This window comes from Carassius auratus, unplaced genomic scaffold (assembly GCF_003368295.1).
Source record: "Carassius auratus strain Wakin unplaced genomic scaffold, ASM336829v1 scaf_tig00017810, whole genome shotgun sequence".
NCBI classification, from domain to species: Eukaryota; Metazoa; Chordata; class Actinopteri; order Cypriniformes; family Cyprinidae; genus Carassius; species Carassius auratus.
The window spans coordinates 34,580-53,923 of record NW_020524819.1 but is presented as its reverse complement, the minus strand read 5'-3'; the positions used below and the strand labels follow the sequence as shown (position 1 = coordinate 53,923).

At 35.9% G+C, this 19,344-nt stretch overlaps 3 protein-coding genes and 1 long non-coding RNA gene across 4 annotated transcripts in view; 1 reads left to right on the top strand and 3 right to left on the bottom strand.

Moving 5' to 3' along the window:
- Nucleotides 1–2,581: 2,581 nt before the first annotated feature.
- LOC113075861 (type I phosphatidylinositol 4,5-bisphosphate 4-phosphatase-A) lies at nucleotides 2,582–7,868 on the bottom strand. Its single transcript, XM_026248520.1, has 7 exons — nucleotides 7,586–7,868; nucleotides 5,994–6,187; nucleotides 5,390–5,496; nucleotides 5,157–5,262; nucleotides 4,926–4,978; nucleotides 3,707–3,797; nucleotides 2,582–3,379 (listed from the first exon to the last, which is right to left on the bottom strand). Exons 1-7 carry the CDS (start codon nucleotides 7,701–7,703, stop codon nucleotides 3,236–3,238), a joined length of 813 nt encoding a protein of 270 aa, XP_026104305.1. The 5' UTR covers nucleotides 7,704–7,868; the 3' UTR covers nucleotides 2,582–3,235.
- Nucleotides 7,869–9,620: 1,752 nt separating this feature from the next.
- LOC113075860 (uncharacterized) lies at nucleotides 9,621–10,696 on the bottom strand. Its single transcript, XR_003281045.1, has 2 exons — nucleotides 10,593–10,696; nucleotides 9,621–10,503 (listed from the first exon to the last, which is right to left on the bottom strand). It is a non-coding gene; the product is annotated as an uncharacterized LOC113075860 (long non-coding RNA).
- A 2,314-nt stretch (nucleotides 10,697–13,010) lies between these two features.
- LOC113075864 (protein PIH1D3) lies at nucleotides 13,011–15,292 on the bottom strand. The gene is made up of 6 exons (XM_026248522.1): nucleotides 15,111–15,292; nucleotides 14,950–15,028; nucleotides 14,527–14,632; nucleotides 14,350–14,446; nucleotides 13,518–13,603; nucleotides 13,011–13,435 (listed from the first exon to the last, which is right to left on the bottom strand). Exons 1-6 carry the CDS (start codon nucleotides 15,195–15,197, stop codon nucleotides 13,306–13,308), a joined length of 585 nt encoding a protein of 194 aa, XP_026104307.1. The 5' UTR covers nucleotides 15,198–15,292; the 3' UTR covers nucleotides 13,011–13,305.
- Nucleotides 15,293–18,116: 2,824 nt separating this feature from the next.
- The window catches only part of LOC113075863 (voltage-gated potassium channel subunit beta-1-like), a gene marked incomplete at its 3' end in the record, with an annotated part of 35,325 nt that continues 34,097 nt past the window's right edge, over nucleotides 18,117–19,344 (top strand). The window contains exon 1 of the mRNA XM_026248521.1: nucleotides 18,117–18,384. Within this exon, the coding sequence (XP_026104306.1) occupies nucleotides 18,149–18,384 (236 nt within the window). The remainder of the gene's footprint in view (nucleotides 18,385–19,344) is intronic.

Below are 19,344 nucleotides of genomic sequence, written 5' to 3'. Positions count from 1 at the left end.
ATCTGATAGAGTGCATGCGCTTACAGGTGTGACACAGACTCTGTGTGTGTGTGTGTGTGTGTGTTTGTATAAGGTCACAGGGCTCATCTTTAAGAAAGAATCCTGTTATGCGTTAGAGTATAAAAAGCTCTTGTGTGTTTGTGCAAGCTCAGTAATCTGAGATTGGGTTGATTTCATTGAGAACTCACTCTCTCCTCTGAGGACACAACAGAGAAAAAGAGTTTCACTCACTGAACAAATATTTGTTTATTATTCAGCTTTATTTACATTTACTTTATTAATAGTAAATGGTTTTTATTTAAATGAATTTATATTTAATTAGTGAATGTGGGATTTTCTTAGTTAATTGGACCCTTTTATTAAATTTTTTCAATCTTATGCAATAACAACTTGTAATATATTATTTTATTTAATGCATTATTGCAGACTGCAAATGCTTGATTTATTGTGTAAAAGCATATTAGATTAGAATATAATTTAAACAAATTAATCTGCCTTGACACTGTGGTTCATATCATTGAACTTTTGATTTATTAGTTGAATGTCCATTTAAATTTTTGATCTTTTCATCTTGTTTTATTTTATATTACTTATTTTGAAACACTTGGCAATATAAATCTACTCAGAAAAAAAGTTTACACAGAAAGCAACTAGTAACACATCAAACTAAACAGGATCTTTTTAAGTAGAAAAAAAAAAGAAATTATTTTATTACCTCAATAATCTAAACTTTGCCAAAATTTGAGTTTTAGTAATGCCAAATAAATACATAAAAAACGTGTTATTGTGTAAATGCACAATTGATTGTATAATAGGATCGAAACAGAATTAATCTGCCTTGCACAAGTTTTTTAATCATTAAACTTTTGATTAGATATTGAGTTTTATTTTTCATCTTATAGTTATTTATTAAAAAATGTATCTTACTTTCTTATTTCTCTCCTATTATTTTTTTCCTAGTTATTTCTGCATTAGTTAATTCAGTTGTTAAATGCATAGAGATTTTTAATTTATGAAAATAAACATTTGATTTATTATATTACCCGTTTCCTCCAATTAAAATTATGACAATTGACTTTTGATACTGGCACCAGTTCTCGTTACTCAGTTATGCCATTAAAACAAGACAAAGATGTCTGCTCTTAATGCCAAAAATACTAATTACTCTTGATTAGAAATTAAATTATATGACTTCCTTCTTCAGAGCAGTATTTGGAAAATTTAATCTCCCTGGATAGCTCTGCAGATTTAATTTTCTGTTTTTTATTGTTTCTTTACAATAAAAGAACTTTTTATTGGTGCAACTGTTGACAAGTTTACTTTATAATAGTTATCTTGGACCATTTTTCATTATGCACATAACATAAGTACCACAAACACATACTTTGTAGTTCGTATAGCAGTTAAGCACATTAAATTGAACTAACAAAACTAGAATTAGAACAAGAGAGGAGACATATACAACCATATGATTGTAGGAATGAGGTGTGTTTCACAGAGATTTTTTTTTTGTGGTCAATCAACTATCTGTTGTCCCCAGATCTCTGCTCTTTCTCTTCCATTACTGCTGACAAACCTCTCTCTGCCTGGCTCAGGGGAGTTGTGGTTTCTAAAAGCTTTCTGTATGTTTCCCATGCCTCTATCAGTCTGTGTCGAGGACCAATAACAATCCGCCTGAAACAAGAGATAAATGGCCAGAGACATTGAGCGGAAGAGTGCCAAAACAACTGGATCAAGTGAATCACACACAAACCGTCACAAAATGAGATGCGACAAGTGTTTTTACTGTTTTATTACTTCATCATCATTTTAATTACGTGTAATTTTAATCTCATATGTAAACAAATTCAGAGGAGACCTCCATCATTGGCCTTCTGCTCTATATAAATAACATCCTGACTCTTGTTTGGGATTCCAGACCTGACATGTTCTCTTACGACAGAATACAGATTCTGAATTCCAGATTTGCAGTTAGGACCATATGTATTTAGCATATTTATGAGGAATATAATGCAAGAACATTGGCGATGAGAACAGCATCTTAATTGTAGTTTCCCATCTTTACAAACACAAACCAACAGACTCTGAATTCGGAGTGTAGAATCCAAATCTAGTGTCTGATTAATCTCATTAGTATCACTTAATCAGGGTTCGAACATAATCAAACATACAGTACCTGAAAATGAGGATTAACTTCACAATGAACATGAGAAGAAAGGTAAATGACCCTTTTGATAAAGTCCATGAAACACAACTGGCCTTCATCACTTTTCTTTTCTGATTCTGAAGGTATGCATGGCTGGTAATATCAATATTCGTTCCAGTCAAACCATTATCAGTAGTGATTTTTCAGTAGTGATTTTGCAAATTAAATCAAAACATAAAAAAGGAATCCACAGCGTGTTACAGCTACAGTGCAACGATTCGGACATTCATGAAATAAACAACAAATATTTATAAACAAAATTCACAATTGTAAAAAAATACCATTTTTAACATTTACAACTAAAGATAAAGAGGGAGACAAGAGTGTTGAGCGCAATTATACACTTGAAGTGTTTATGAAAAATCAGATCACAATGGTTTTGCGCATTTGTTAATCATGTTCTGGTGAAAATTATTTGAAATCGCAGTGTTTGAACAGGTGTGTGTATGTGTGTGTGTGTGTGTGTGTTGTGTGTGTGTGTGGTTTTGGAACACCCTCTAGTGGAGATCAACCTGTACTTCCTCTCTTTGTAAGGCTTCTGAATGTATTTGGACACTAGAGAAGCAGTGAATGTTTTGTCGAAGGTTTGAATGTGGTTGAATTGGTGTCTTCTCTATTGTAGTGTAGTTCATTTAAGATGTACAGATTGAGTTATGTGTGTTTTGAGAGTATGTTGCATAACCTTTATGTCTGTAAATGGTTAAAACTGAGGGAGCATTTGGAATTATAATCTCGTTTGCATGTAACCATGAATAACAATTCCATTTCTATTCACGGATGAAAACACATCCAAAGAAAGCTTCTGAATTAAAAATAAGTTTAAAACACTAATCTTCTTTGCCATAATAGCTTTTTTTTCCCCACGTGTTTCTCAAGCCTGGATTTTACTTTGACCTTTCATTACAGCCTTTACAATCAAGCTTTAAGAGTTAACCATGATTCTCTCTAACCCCTTTACTGTGGACTTTATTTTTTTCCCACCAGCCCTAATCTCGGCCCCCCTCTCTTGCCGTGTCTCTCTCTCTCTCTCTATGTGAGGTTGTGAAGAGGTTGGCTGACCCTCATGCAGCTCCAGTAAAGTCCCCTGACCAGCGTCAACACCACCAGCAACAACACCGCCGCCCAGGAGGCATAAATACCCCCATACACACGTGCCTGGGACCACGTCCCTGCCTAGAGACAAACACAGTCAGATTTTAAAGAACAGAATACAAAAATCAAGTTCAAGTGATCACACTTTACAACAACGTTTAAACACCAGGCACCACCAAAAATGTTTAAACGGTTGTTTATGATGATGAACCAGTCGACAAATAGCTAATTAGATGGGTGACAATAAAAAAGTGTATTTCAAGGTAATGATTTGAACTATACTTTATTCATAGATCTAATAAAAAACAACAGAAATTGTTCAGATGAAGAGATATGCCAATAGTGTTAACTATTAAAACACATGCATACATTTAGATGTTGAATAAACATACTGAAGTGCACACTCACAATCAGACCAGCAGCTGTGATGCTAAATAGCACGCACAGCAGGTAACACCACAGACTCCGCCTCCTCGGATATCTCTGGCCAATTGAAGATCTGGTGAGGAAAGATCGGAGGAAGAGACCAATCAGAGGAACAGTAGAGTTAATTCAATGGAACATGCAAAACTATTTAAAGGTACAGTGTGAAATTTCTCTGCCACCTAGCATCAGAACACAGCATTATAAAAATAATGACTGTTCATTGTTTTTTGAATAAGTGTTTTGTTAAATGCCTGAAATAAGGTCTGTGGCTAACACGAGTATCAATGATTTGTTTTATGTTTTACTCTAAGACATAAATACATTAGTAATACTGCCCTGTTTTATTTATTTTTTTGTCTTTTGAAACCGGCAGTTGCTAACAAGTGGCTAAATGCAACTACAGATGTTGTCTGGGACATTAAATGTCTTCACTCTCTTCTACTGACTGGTCTGCTTTCACAACCTCATTCTGTTCAGAATGGTGATCTTAAAAAACCTTTTTATATATATATATATATATATATATATATATATATATATATATATATATATATATATATATATATATATATATATATATATATAATAGGAAAAGATTTGAAAACGTTGAAGTCGTGTGACCATGTTGTAGTTCATAGCCTATGTTAAGCTTCAAATTAGGCTTCACCTTCTTAAAACTGTTAATTTGTGAATATCATGTAAGAATAATGTTGGTCACAGAGTTTATTTTTGCAGTAATCCAAAATCCAATGGGAAATCCTACTTGGTTTTTGTTGAGGGAACCAAGGTGATGCTAACTTCTGGCCGGCCTACAAAAATATGTCATCACTGCAGTGCTCTATTGGTTGGAGAAACAGTTAGTCCCGCCCCAAACTCATGCCATTGGCTGAGCCTATGTTGCTTTGTCTGTATGCTCAAACAAACAGAGCAATGTTTTGACAAGAGCCATAGATATGAGGAAATCAGTCAACGAACAGCTTAATAGTCTATAGGCAATAAGTTAGGACAGGATGTTAAAATGTTATGTGACATAACATAGAAAAAATTACAGCCAGTAAAAGGCAGCAATGCATTTCAGAAGCCAAAGCGGTGTGTCCTGACAAAGAGACGAAATGTTGACTTGTTTGCCATTTAATAAAATAGTTTGATTTATTTGGTTCATGCTTAATGTGTTGTGAATATTGGCTGATAAAATACTCACACTTTTCTGCAATGGGGGCATCGAGCCAGCGTCCTGTCAGTAAATTCAGTCCACTGAAATGATGAGAAAGTGGTTGAGCAGCTAATGTGAGGCAGTAGCATAAATAAAACAAGAATAAATAGCCATCTGATAGTCGACTGGGTTCTGAACCTGAGCCGAGTGATTCGGTCAACATGTCACTGCAGTGGATAATGATACAGTAGGATGTTACTATATTATGCATGCATGTACCAGGAAAGTGTTGCTGCAGTGTCCGCAGGAAACTCTAGCTCCAGACGGTTGTGGTTCTGGACTGGCTGGACCCGGATGGACTGGCCCCAAATTTATGATCCTCTTACTAGCCAAGACGAGCAGACAAACACGTTTAATTCTTTACTTGCACAATCCTGACTGTGACAAGATGACCTTTATTAGTGTGAAAGGATTTCATTCATTTTAAATTTAACTGGTTCTCTCTCTCTTACCAATAAGGCCGAGGGCAGGCGATCCTTTGGGATGTGACCTTGCAGATGAGAAGACAGTTACAAGGACACCGCACATATTTCTTCCCTGCGGGGGCATTCTTTATGGGCTGGAGAGAATGAAGGTTAATGAAAAAAAAAAACAGAAAGGAGAAGAGAGAGACAGACAAGAGACAGAGTTAATTCGAGTTAGCCAAAAATGAAAGTGTGTGTGGTTACTTACTACATGAAGTTATTTTAAACAAATTAATTCTACTATGTTGCTGTAATGCTGAATCATTCAATGCATATACACTACTGTTCAAAATTAAATACAGTCTTGTTGAGCATAAGAGACTGAGCCCAAACTTTCGGATGGTAGTGTATAAATATTTGCTGAAAAAAGCACATGAACCCTACGTCAACCCTATTACATTTATCTGCATATTCTTGGCATTGATAAAACTGTATTGTTTACATTCTTGACCAATTGATTCAATAGCTGTAGCATGCAAACAATTTTTCAGAATAATTTCACATTTGTTCAAAAGTTGATATGCTAGCTAATTAATCCATCTTGAAATTTTAAACCATGTGTGAAGTGTACATGTGCTCCGTCCTAACTCACTGTAGCTTCGTTGCAGACTCCACACTTGACCACATGTTGGTGAATTTTGCCCTCGACGCTGATGAGCGACTGGCACACCCTACAGCTGATGACCGGAGCACTTCCACTTTCTGGAGACGTCAACGGGGAATATGGAGGAGGGTTCTCGCTCATCAACACAGGAGGCTGAGTCGAGCTCGGGAACGGAGGAAAACCTAAAAAGAAAGATTTTGATAAACAATCATGCAAGTTTTACAGCACCAGAAGTCAGGATAGAATTAAAATACATCCTAACTATTTTCAAAATGCATGTTAGAGATCTTATTGTGAATGATTTATTCATGTATGTGTAGTTTTTGATTCCGCTATCACTAATTCAATGCTGTGAATGTTTCATTTATACAGTCCGTCCATAATTTCTGAATAACAGCATCTGTATTATCAGTTTAGCAAAGATACTAGACATATTGGCTCATAAAATGGCGTAAAAACATGAAGTGAAAACATGAAAGTTTCATTTACTTTTGAAAGTTTAAACTGGACACTGAGACTTTGGGAAGTTGAAACTGTTCTCTGTCACCCAGGCCATTAGGATTAATAAGAAAATCAGATTTGGCCTCGAGATCTGCTGAAAGGAGCTTTATAAGGAGACTGCTGGAATGTGCCTAGTAGATCATGTACACATTTGCCTATAGTTGTGGGGGACACATTTTTGAAAATGTGCTCACAAATACAGTGGAACATGGTAAAACTGATTTGTGAGGATATTTGAAGTAGCTATTAGCTATTGAAAGATCCCAAAATCAAGTTATAAACCCAATGTCAGTGTGATAAAACTTAAACATCATGATCATGATAACATTTCACCGGCATCACAGACATCAGTTAAAAACCGCCACCCCAAAATCATCAGCACGTCCTTTAGTAACTTTATATTGGCCCCGCCTACTTTGCGCAATGATTGGCTGTGGTCTCCTCAGGCAATAATTTCAGGCTTTCTGAATGGTCAGAATATGTGTTTATCAATTGTGTTTGGGTGTAGCAGGAGTTGGCGGATACAGCAGAATACTGTAAATGTGTAATGCAGAGACGCCGACTCACCGGTAAATGTGGTTAAATTGGGACACTGGAACCCCTTGTACAGTCGTCTTCAGTCATATGACTAGTTTAAGTAAATACTGCCTTATTATTAATATAATTTGTCACGGGATGGCAGATAACAGAGCAGTAAACAGACCTGGACAACCCAACAGTGATGCTCATTCATTAGCTGCTTAACAGCTTTCTGTGTAGGATTACAAAATGATCAATTCAACATTATTTTGTTTGACAAACTAATCTTCCCGACGCAGGTGTATTGTACGCTACTGCATTGTAAGCGGAGCAGCATCTTTATGTATCTGCCTCTCCACTGCGATCCGTCAGAAACCCATCCGCTCGGGTCCTGCCTCCAAAATCACCAGCATGCAAACTAAAGCACGAATAACCGCACAGAAACGCTACCGAACCGATATCGTAGTAAATGCTCTGGTGTGTGTGTGTGTGTGTGTGTGCGCGCGCGCGCGGCCCGTGACAGCGCAGAAAACCGCCGCGCTCGCTAACGTTTTACTCACTCTGCGGTTTGTTGGGAGCACCGTGTGAAGCCACCCCGGGAGACATCCCGCCGTTACCACTGCCCAAAGCTCCATCGCCGAGATCCGAGAGCAACGGGGACCGCTCGCCGTCCGCCATACCGAGAGCGAGGCGTAAGGAGGAGGGGGAGCGGCGAGAGCGTGTATTGTTGTGCTACCGGAGAGAGTGTGTGTGGAGCCCGCGCCTGCGTCACGCGTACGTCCGCTGCTGTGGCAACGCGTGTGCGCATCCGTGTGCTCGGGGGGTGTATTGCATGATGCCCATGAGCAATAATGCACGACACGCTGTTTATTCTGTCACTTACAGAATTACTGTATACACAAGAGGTGTGTCTTCTCACAAATGTGTGCGGTACGGTGTACATTTTAGGACATCCTCAGATCTCAGTCATCAAATGAAAAGGCGTCATGCCTCAGACTAAAAGGCTTCAGTCATCGGACAAAACGGCATCGCGTCTCTGACTGAAAAGCTTCAGGTCTCAGGAAAAACGACGTCAGGTGTCAGGTCTCATACAATTAACGTTAGGCATCAGACGAAACAGACTCAGAAAAAAAGTCATCAGACGAAACGGACTCAGACAAAAAGTCATCAAACGAAAAGGACTCAGGTGGAGTATCGCGTTGCCCCGCCCCATGTGACGTCACACGCACGCCGTTCACAGGAAGTAGTAATGGTTGATTGATGGCAAAAGGAGGTAAGCAGCGTCTGATATTTTATATTTTAACAGTTTTATTCAAATGTTACACTAATTAAGTTATATAGGAAAGAGAACATGCTTTTCGAGAGTCTTGTGTGCACGTTTAAAAAGTTAGTTAGCCATATTGCAACTAGCCAGCTTTTATTTTGGCCAAGTAGTAAAATTACCCTTACGAAAAAAACATGATTTTACTATATATAAAAAAACCCACACACACACAAAATTAAATCATGGTATCCACAGATTAACCATGGTTTTGCTACTCACCATAGTTTAACCATGGTGTTTGTGGTAAAACTGTGGGTATACAAATGGTACGTTAATCATTACACTAAAAAAACATGTTACTACACTTTTACTATAATAAAACCATGGTCACTTTACGTCTTGGTAAAGCAAATTCTTTCAAGTTATTAGATTGAAATCTTGGTCTAATTATAACATACCTGTATGAGTCTAACACCAGTTGTTGAATTAAATGATTTTGTAAATACAATGGTTCTGTCTTATAATTAAATATATATTTGTTTGTTTCAGTCAATCAAGTTATCGCTGACATTTTCTGGGTAAGCGTGGCTATGCTGAGCAGGACGATTACCTGGATTCAATACCCATTTAGATGTCCAGGCAACAAATAAGCTCCTCCATGCCAGAGAATTACTGTTCGTTCAATCAAAACCTGCATGTCATCCTGGACTGTACAGAAATCTGCTGTGAAAGCCCTACATCACTGAAACTCCACTCTGAAGTTATAAGTGCACTACCACATTCAAAGGTCTGGTTGGGGTAGCTCTGTGTGGTGCAGTGGAGATGTGGTTATGGCAGACAAGGGGTTCACTATTGAATATATGCTCTCCAGTATTGGTGCTAGACGGATCATTCCACCTTTCAAATGTGCCAAGCAGTTCAGCAAACAGGACTGTGAAAAAACACAGGACCACTGCACGCCTCAGACTTCTGGTGGAAAGAGTGATTCGAAGGGTCAAGGAAATACACATCTGGGATTCTGTTGTGCCACTCACCTTGTCAGGAAGAATTAATCAGATCTGGCATAATTGCTGTTTTATGGTTTATTATCAGGGACCAATGTTTCTTGAGCAGTGAATCTATATTATTACAATAGTAGTGTTACAGTGTTAACATTTGATAGTAGTTTTTTATTTATTACATTTTTTTACCTTTTCAGTTAGTTGCAATGCATACCTACCACCATTAAATGTGTTTTTCCTTTTTTTATTGTAATGTAAAATTGTATATTTTGTATAATGAAATTATTTAAATAAAATGTCCCTGAAAATAATTTCACAGACACAATGAAATAGTTGACAATGAAAAGTATTTTTATAATAACTCATGAAAAAAATCTTCTTTGTTATATCACACAATGTATCAAATGTAAATATACGCAAGTAGTAAAAGAATATGCATATCATATACATTACAGAAGATTTCATACAAAAAGTATTCACCTTGGTATGTACATTTATCTAATTAATAGCAAGTACAATATATTTATTGTTATAATTTGTGATGTATCTAATATGTTATCAAAGATCTACTACAAAATATGCTACATACTACTCAACTACATAAAGTATATATTTACTATGAATGTAAAAATAAATCTTAGGTTCATACTATAATATGAACAGAATCTGTCCATTCATACCACTGAAAGATACACATCCAGATAAACGTTATAACAGTACTTTCATTGATGTTATGAAGGCATCATCTCGCCAGATCATCTGTATTATGAAATCTGATGTTGTGTCAGTCACAAAGTCACACCAGTGTAGACCAGTCTCTGCAGTCTGACCTTGTACCTGCCAGTAGTACTTATGGGTCTCTTTAAGTTTGGCTAGTCCTCTTTGAATTTTCATAAATGGAACCTGAGCAATGTTTTCAGCAGAGGTGCTTTTTACCTCCACTAGTCCAAACGAATGTTTCAGATGGATCATGCACTCGTCCGTCTGGCCAAATTTAAAATTACAGCCAAACTGAAAACCAAGCACAGGTAGTGGGGGGAAATTAAGATCAGGAACACCTGCAGCTATACGGGGACACTGGAATGAAAGTGGACTGCCAAGAGGTACAACTCTACTTTTGACATGCCCTCAAGTATTTGCGGCAGCAAAGGCTTGGGATTAATCTGACGTAGTTTTGCACCAGAAGCCAAGACATCAGCATCTGGAAGGGGACCTAAAGAAAAGAACACAAATGATGAGTCATGAAGACATTAAGCTATAGCTGTGCGCACACACACACACACAAACAGAGTTGTGAATTACCTGTGTAAGCCTTTTAATTGGGTAGACTTGGTTCCATTCTTCCCAACTGATTCTGGTTTCAGGACACAAAGTTCACTCGCTGCCTCTGGATGAACTCCCTTAATATAAAATGAATACAGTAATAGTTAAAGATTGTTTACTGATCTTGGGTGGTTTTCATTTATATATTTGTTACTTAATCTGCACTCTTGTTCATTATTAGTATATGATGTTTAAATGTTTACATATACTTTCTTTGAGTTAATAGTTTTCTTACCAATGCAGAAAAAAGAAAAATACATGCCTGTGCTCTTGGACGATGCCATCTCTGTGGCTCACTTGATTTTATTCATCTTCTTAGTTGTGTTTCACTCCAAGATAAAAGCATTAGATGCTGTAAACATTTTTTTTCCATTTGTATAAGGATATTGTATAACATCAGTGAAGAAGTACATTATCGATTAAACTTAACGGTAACACTTCCTATGAAGCCCGTATTTAAAACAAATTATAAGAGAATTCTTATGGCATTATGATGAATGCATAATGTATTAGAAAAAAACTTTGTAATATGTCATATCATCTCATGAGTAATCATAACAACAGTTTTAATGTGTTATAATGTTTACTTATTTGTGGTTATAGCATTTAAGATTATGATTTATAATACGCAATGAATATAATGCATCCACTTAACTTACAATAGAATGTTTCCCTTAGATATAATACAAGTCTCATATCTTGGCATTATTGTTTTGTTACTTTACTCAAAGCAGGCAAATACCACTATACATAATTACAACAATAATAATGAAAATAAAAATATTATTTTTCCTTAAACAACCAACATATCAAATATCTGATTAGATGAATGTGTAATATGGCACTTTTGATTTTAACAATATTTATTGTAATATCAATAAGATAGTAAGATACTGTATATATTTTAAATAAATAATGTCACGATATAAGACTTATAAACCATTATAAAGTTAAATAAGTATAAGTTTTATACGTATAATTGTTATAATTATTTATGAGATGAAACAACAGTTTTTCTATATTTAATGCATTGTGGTTTTATTATAGTAAAAGTGTAGTAACATTGTTTTTTTAGTGTAATGATTAACGTACCATTTGTATAACCACAGTTTTACTACAAACACCATGGTTAAACTATGGTGAGTAGCAAAACCATGGTTAATCTGTGGATACCATGATTTAACTATATCGACCATGTGTTTTATTTATTTATTTATTTATTTATTTGTGGTTTTTGATAGTAAAATCATGTTTTTTTTCGTAAGGGTAATTTTACTACTTGGCCAAAATAAAAGCTGGCTAGTTGCAATATGGCTAACTAACTTCTTAAACGTGCACACAATACTCTCGAAAAGCATGTTCTCTTCCCTATATAACTTAATTAGTGTAACATTTGAATAAAATATAAAATATCAGACGCTGCTTACCTCCTTTTGCCATCAATCAACCATTACTACTTCCTGTGAACGGCGTGCGTGTGACGTCACATGGGGCGGGGCAACGCGATACTCCACCTGAGTCCTTTTCGTTTGATGACTTTTTGTCTGAGTCCGTTTCGTCTGATGACTTTTTTTCTGAGTCTGTTTCGTCTGATGCCTAACGTTAATTGTATGAGACCTGACACCTGACGTCGTTTTTCCTGAGACCTGAAGCTTTTCAGTCAGAGACGCGATGCCGTTTTGTCCGATGACTGAAGCCTTTTAGTCTGAGGCATGACGCCTTTTCATTTGATGACTGAGATCTGAGGATGTCCTAAAATGTACACCGTAGTGCGGGCAGAAATGAAGCACATTCTCCTACAGTCTGCTTTAAAAATGCCTGTAAGAAACACCAGTAATAAAGCATTTAGAAGAATGGGATCAAATTAAACGGTGCAGTATGGAATATAAAGATTTTTTCCTTGCCTATGATTAGTAGGTAGTCAAGGACTGCTTTGAAGATTTATTTGTAGTTGCGTATTTGCAGCAATAGGGGTAAAAAAAAAAAAATATTTTATGACAAAAATAATTAGGTTATTAAGTAAAGATCATGTTCTGTGAATATATTTAGTAAATTTCCTAACACTTTTTGATAGGTAATATGCATTGCTAAGAACTTCATTTGGACAACTTTTAAGGCGATTCTCTCAATATTTAGATTTTTTTGCTCCATCAGATTCCAAATTTTCAGATAGTTGTATCAAATTTTCCAATCCTAACAAACCATGCATCAATGGAAAACTTATTTATTCAGCTTTCAGAATATGCAGACACCTCAATCGACCCTTATGAGTGGTTTTGTGGTCCAGGGTCACTTTTATGGTGAAATCTTCTAATTGGCTAAGCCAATACAGTTGTATAATTCATACAGTTTGCTTTAAACTATTATTTGATAACACAAAGAGAAGCAATCATGAAATAAAAGGATTCACCATTTTATTACACTTACAAAATAATTAAAACAGTTTTATAATACTGAATAACTTAACAGGCACCTGTTCCTTTCCCCCTGAATTGAGTTGATTTTAAAAACATTATATATTTGTTTCCTGGTTCTGGTGTTAATTGATAAGTGAGGTAACTCATGGGTCATATTTCATGGGTTGGATTTAAGACTGTCAGTAAAAGGCTGCAGAGCTGTATCTGTAGAAGTTGTCCACACTGTCTATTCTGAACTGATGCAGCTCATGGTTCTGTCACTCTTTCTGTTTCTCTCAGGTCAGGTTGATGCAGTCCATTGGTCTGTTCATGGGCAGTGTGATCTCCAGTTCTTCTCTCTCTACAATGAATCTGGCATTCCCCTCCTGTTTGTGCACTGGGTGAGGCAGGTGAAGGCCCAACTTACTGAAACAAACAAGATGCACAGATATTTACTTATATAGTGAATACTAGATCAAAAAAAAAAAAATCCTAATAGTTTACTTACTACTTTGGAGTTCTGAGATCAAGAAATGTCTCCCTCACATCCAGAACCAAATCAGATGCCTTTGTATCTGGCAGTTTAACTCTTACCTTGCATGAGAGAAAAAAGAGAGATTTTGTTAGATTAATTTGACAATGCAACTGTTAAAATGAAGATCAACTCATTCAATTGAGGACAGACAAATGCATTTATTCCAATCAGCCTTTGCTATCTGTTTTTAATGCACCATCAAAGCCAACTTTATCTCTTTCATGAGAAAGGATGTTTCAAACCCCAGCCGTTTTTTCTTTCCATTAAATTTCATTACTGAATTTTAAGTTTTAGATCTTTGAAACTTTAAATTGGTTTAAAAAGTTTGGAATTCATAGTGTGGAAATCCACAAAACTTGAGTTGAGAGTTAACTACTTACTCAATATTTCTTAACAGTTGTGCTAATCACTCTGCATTTAAGTGAACAGTAACTCTTCAGAAAGGTCCATGCAACTCTTAAGCAAAATAGTTCACCCAAAAATGAAAATTTGCAGAAGAAATAAAATCCATATATATATATATATATATATATAGAGAGAGAGAGAGAGAGAGAGAGAGAGAGAGAGAGAGGGAGAGATGAAAAGATGATAGCAATGGTTTAAAGTTGAAAATGTTTTGATGGATTTGTTTAAGACATTCATTGGTAAGATGGAAGTTTTTGGGGGGGATTATAGTGATGTTTCTAAACAATGTATTCTTTGAAGTAAATGTAACTTTTGCTAACAATGCTAACACTTTTATTTAAGAACTCTTATAAAGATGCTATTAATGTTTAAAATGTAATGAGTTAATAATAAAGAGTACTAGCATGCTGTCACAACACATGGATGAAGGGTCCTTTCTGCTCAAGCCAAGAAACAAATCTTCAGTCCCAACTGACTGCTTCAGCACAATCTCATACCTAAACAAAGAAAAACACACAGTGAGTGGCCAGCTTAATTACATCTCATGTGATTCTGTCATGCATGTCTTTTGTTTTACTCTGGCTGTGGCCGTGGGTCGGTGAGGTCATCAAAATGTGCTCCCTCAGTCACTTCATCCTCATCCCAGATGTTTTTGCTGTTCTTCTTCACATAGGCAGTGCTACCTTAATGGAAGAGAGAGAGAAAGAGGATATAGAAAGAGGATGCTTTAATGTTCTCAAAAGTAAACCTATAAGTAGCAGCATGACAATAACGTGACGATTTTTCACAAGTTCAAAGAAATTGTAGATACATTTAAAAATATGTAAATTATTTATGAAGTAAATAAAATAAAACATTATATCATCTATTAAATATTTTTTATTATTTTACTTATTTATACAAAATATATTTTAAACGTATGATAACATCAATTTATATTTTGCGTTATATTGCACATTATTGCCTTACATCTATGATATATAACATAAACAGAGTATACCCTCTTTGTTCTTTTTTTCCGAAGGTGCAGCAGGAGAGCCGATATGTCCCGGGCCCATCCTAGCCATGGGCTTCACTTCCTAAAAAAAAAAAGAAGATAATTCATCAACTTGCATCCGTGAGCAAACGTTTTACAAAACAGCGCTTGATAGCGGTTCAAACCTGGAGATCTTCTTCGTCATCTTCAGGGTTTGGAGAGAGCAGAGCGGATAGCGCCTGGAGATCATGCACGGACGCGAGACCCTCCATCTCTGTTATTCGGAAAGTTTGGACTGGAAGACGACGGCGAGTTTTATATAAACTTTCGTTGTGCTTACGCTGCTCTTCCGGGTACTTTGTTTAGCGTTTCCATGGTGACTGCACGCTGCGTTTTCTTATTTGAATAACATGGCGTATAACTTTCGATGCAAAACGGTTATCATTTGCGAATTTACAGCTTAACGTGAAGTCTCAGTTGAGGTTGTTGTATTTTAAAGCATATTTTAAAAAAGAATAAAGTAGTATGTATTTAAAGAATAATTTTTGAACGTATCTCTCTGTCATTTTGCAGTACCAAGTGTCAGACAACAGATGGCAGACAAACCTCGTTTATCTCCAAAAAAACAACGAGAAAGTTATAACCTTGAAAAGTCTCTTGTACATGTACCTGTTTTTTTATACAACTAAATCCAACCACTAGAGGGTAGAGTTGGTTTTATTTGACCAGCCCTACTGAAATAAAGTTGAGACTTTATCTGTGATCAGCAGAAATGTACAGATGGTGTTGGATTAATGCTTCTAATGGGAAAAGAGATCATTAATTTATTCAGAGTCGTTACCTTTTCTTATTTTAGTTTTTAAATGCCAGTTAGATAATGAGAAGTAAACATGTATTATTTTGAGGTCAGTGGTCTTCTCAAAGCATGCTGCCATGTTCATTTTAGGTAAAGATGCTGAGTTGATGACCGAATCTTTATATCAAGTCACTTGACTGGAGTATTTGCAGAAACCCACTTTTCAATATTATTTAGAAAAATTATGCTCACGATCACTCACTTTCCCTCTCCAAAGGGTTCAAATCCTAGTCACAAAACTTACAAAACATAATTTAAGATTATTTTAAGGGGTCATGCCATGTATTTTTTTATGATGATTATTATTTTTATTTTAATATATGCCAGTGAGAAGATGACTATTGGTCACTGTCTTGCTCTGGAGGCAGTGTTTATGCAAACGGCTGCATCCTTGTGACGTCACCTGGCACCTTGGATCCAAGCAAGTGGTTTTCTAAAGGTTATTACATAAATGCTTTTATCATAGATGTCGATGAGGACATTTTAAGTTATGAAACTTGCAGGAATTATTAAGCACACAAAGTCCTCTTCTGTGTCAAAAGATCAAGGGAAATTTGGTTTCTCACTTCATGTCCCCTTAAAGAAATGTCTTTTTTATTAAAGAAATCCCCATCCCCATTTTGAGAAGTGTGAGAGCCATGTCTATTAGCCCGCATCAGTCAGGGAAATGGATTGAGTGTGTATGTGTCTTTAAGCATGTGTGGAGGTTTACTAAGTCATTGTCACAGCTGAATTTGTTGCCTGCAGCAGTTAAAGGGGGATCTGTCGAGCTAGTTATCAGTATTCTATTCATGTAGTTTCTCTCTCCACTTCCATGTCTTTCTCTCTCTCTGCGGTATTCTTTCTTTATGGTCATAGATCTCTTTCTGTTCCCATATTTTCCATGAAAAGATTATTCAGAGACTCTCTCGTCTTTCCTCAGCCCCTCAGTCCTCTTACATGTACACTCTTATTCTGCCATTCTCAGCATTCCTAAATTAAATAGCTGTTTACTACTATGAGTCTAAATTGAGAACTGATTCTGAATTGTGCATTTAATTTGCAAACAGATGTATTTGAATATTATTGCAGCTATAGCAGAGATTTTCGATCTGTTGAAGCTGAAAATGTTGTTGTTTAAGGCAGATTGCTCAAGTACATGCCGAGTCTGTATAAGACTACAAATCTGTTTAAATGAGTCTGAATTCAAATGCAAGGCCATTAAAGCTTGAATTCAGAACAAATCTGTTTATGTAGTTAATTAATAAAGAACAAACCTGTTGCATGTGCATGTGAGTCTACACTGAGAACAAATCCATGTAAGTGAATCTGAATTAATAACCAATCTACATAGTGGAGTCTGAATTGAGAACAAATCTATGTAGGCGACAGTCAATTGAGAACAAATCTATGTAGGCGAGTCTGACTTTAGAACAAATCTGCGTTGGCAAGGCTGAATTGAGAACAAGTCATCATAGGCGAGCTTGAATTGAAGTAGGTGGTTGAATTGACTCGTAGGTGGTCCTAAACTGAGAACAAATTTACATAGGTAAGTCTGACATGAGCAAAAAAGTATTTTTTTAAGTACTCAGTCAGAATTTGATTACGCCATATTTAAGAAAGTCTACATTTGAATGTTTTTGTGATTCTGAGTTTGAAATTATTTAAATAAGAATTTTGAAGATTAATGGAAGGAGGAGGAGGAGTACACAGAACAAAAACTCACATAGAAAAACAGCAACAACAACAAAAGAGAGAGCATCATCTAATAGAAAAGGCTGTTTTCATTGTGTTGAAACAGAGGTAATAAGAGCCACGCTACACCATCTCATATGTGTGTTCTTCTGGCTGAAATTCTCTTCATACCATTCCACTGATCTGATCTGATGTCAGAAATATGGGAGAAGCTTTTCCCAGCTTATCCCACCAAAGGAGCTGGCAGTCAGCGCCAGAACCCATGCAAGAGCTCATTTTGTTATTTAATTAACAAATTACCAAGAATAATGCTGTGTCATAACCCAATGCTTTTGAAAGCTATGTTTAGAAGTTAATTGAAAAGTAATTGAGTTGTAGATCCAGCTGCCACTGCCACTTGTGTGTGTGTGTGTCTGTGTTTGTGTGAGCATATGTGGGAACATGAGGATTTTAGATGACTTACAATTCTATCTCCTATTGTTCACTGTAATGCCATGAAGTCAGAAAACCCATGACTGGATGGTACTAAAGGATTACAATTCCATGTGTGATGTCCCGTATTTGGATTGGCCTGAGCTGGCCGCAGCTATTTGCACAGACTGATAGCTTTGTGTACTCATATAAAACTGCCAAGGTTTCAAAAGTTCTCAAAACTTTATGACTGCATTGCACGTTTGGGTGAGTTTCGGCAAAATGTACCTGTACAAGGCAGCTTGCAGCGACATTCACGTCCCTAGGCAGAGAAGAACCCCAGGCCGCTTCTTCCAGAGACAGGGGACAGGATTGAGCTCACACCACACTGCAGGTTGTCCCCACTGGGAAGGCAGATCCAACTCTGCTCTGGAGCTGCAGCAGCTGGGGCATTTCTTGCAGATCCATGGGTATTCTTTACTGGAATCTGTAGGCGCCAACACCAAAATGATCTACAGGTACATATTAGTTTTTACATATTACTTAAAAGCATTTATGACATAGGAACATACATTTATACTTAATGTTGTTTAAATCTAGCTTGTGAGAAAGTGACAAAATTTACTGCAAACAAATATGAAAATTGGAAACTTGTTGACTTAATTTTTTATACCAAAAACATATATTCTTAGCATGTTCTTTGCAAAATGCCACTCTTAAATGATCACGTAGAAACGTTTAGAGGATGTTTTAAGCTAAGCTGAAATTGATGTACTATAAACAATCCTGAACTTACGCTACCATTCAAAAGTTTGGGGTCAGTAAAAAAAATTGTTTTTAAAAAAAATTGTCTTTATGTCCATTAAGGATTTATTAATTTTTTATGGAAAGAAATGCAGTAATATTGTAAAATATTATTATACAATTTAATAAATTACAGTTCTGTTTGAATATACTTCCTTTGAATATATTTAATATTAATGTAATTTTAAAACATGCTTTTTCAGCAATATTGCAGTCTTACATGATGCTTAAGAAATCTTTCTAATATGCTGATTTGGTGCTCAAAAAACATTTTGCATTATTATCCGTTTTGAAAACCATGATGTGCTGATTAATAATTTTGTTTAAATCAAATGCCTTTTTCCAATATCCTTTTATGAATAAGAAAGTTTAATACCACACTGGATGGTTCAATTTACATATTAATTAATAAAAAGCAACCCTTAGCAACTCTTTGAAAGGTAATATATTTCCTGAAACCTGTTCTGATTTTATTAATTTCAGCTGTTGTTTATACATGGTGGAATTTTCATTTTAGGTAGAACTATCCTTTTAAAGAAAAGTAAATTGGTTTGTAGTTGAAAAAGTCATATTCAAGTAACTACAAATGATCCAAAAGAATACTTAAGTATAATTCGATTGCTCAAGTACATCCCTGATTTTATGAACATCCCATTCAACACTGGTTCATTTTG

What these genes read in the sequence shown, in the direction of transcription:
- LOC113075861 (XM_026248520.1), bottom strand. Translation starts at nt 7,703, where the DNA reads ATGGCGGACGGCGAGCGGTCCCCGTTGCTCTCGGATCTCGGCGATGGA. An exon ending in GAGTCTGCAACGAAGCTACA is followed by an intron (nt 5,497 to 5,993) that starts GTGAGTTAGGAC and finishes CATTCTCTCCAG; the next exon opens with CCCATAAAGAATGCCCCCGC. An exon ending in GCCTGCCCTCGGCCTTATTG is followed by an intron (nt 5,263 to 5,389) that starts GTAAGAGAGAGA and finishes CGTCTTGGCTAG; the next exon opens with TAAGAGGATCATAAATTTGG.
- LOC113075864 (XM_026248522.1), bottom strand. Translation starts at nt 15,197, where the DNA reads ATGGAGGGTCTCGCGTCCGTGCATGATCTCCAGGCGCTATCCGCTCTG. An exon ending in ATGACGAAGAAGATCTCCAG is followed by an intron (nt 15,029 to 15,110) that starts GTTTGAACCGCT and finishes TTTTTTTTTTAG; the next exon opens with GAAGTGAAGCCCATGGCTAG. An exon ending in TGTGTTGTGACAGCATGCTA is followed by an intron (nt 13,604 to 14,349) that starts GTACTCTTTATT and finishes CTCTCATGCAAG; the next exon opens with GTAAGAGTTAAACTGCCAGA.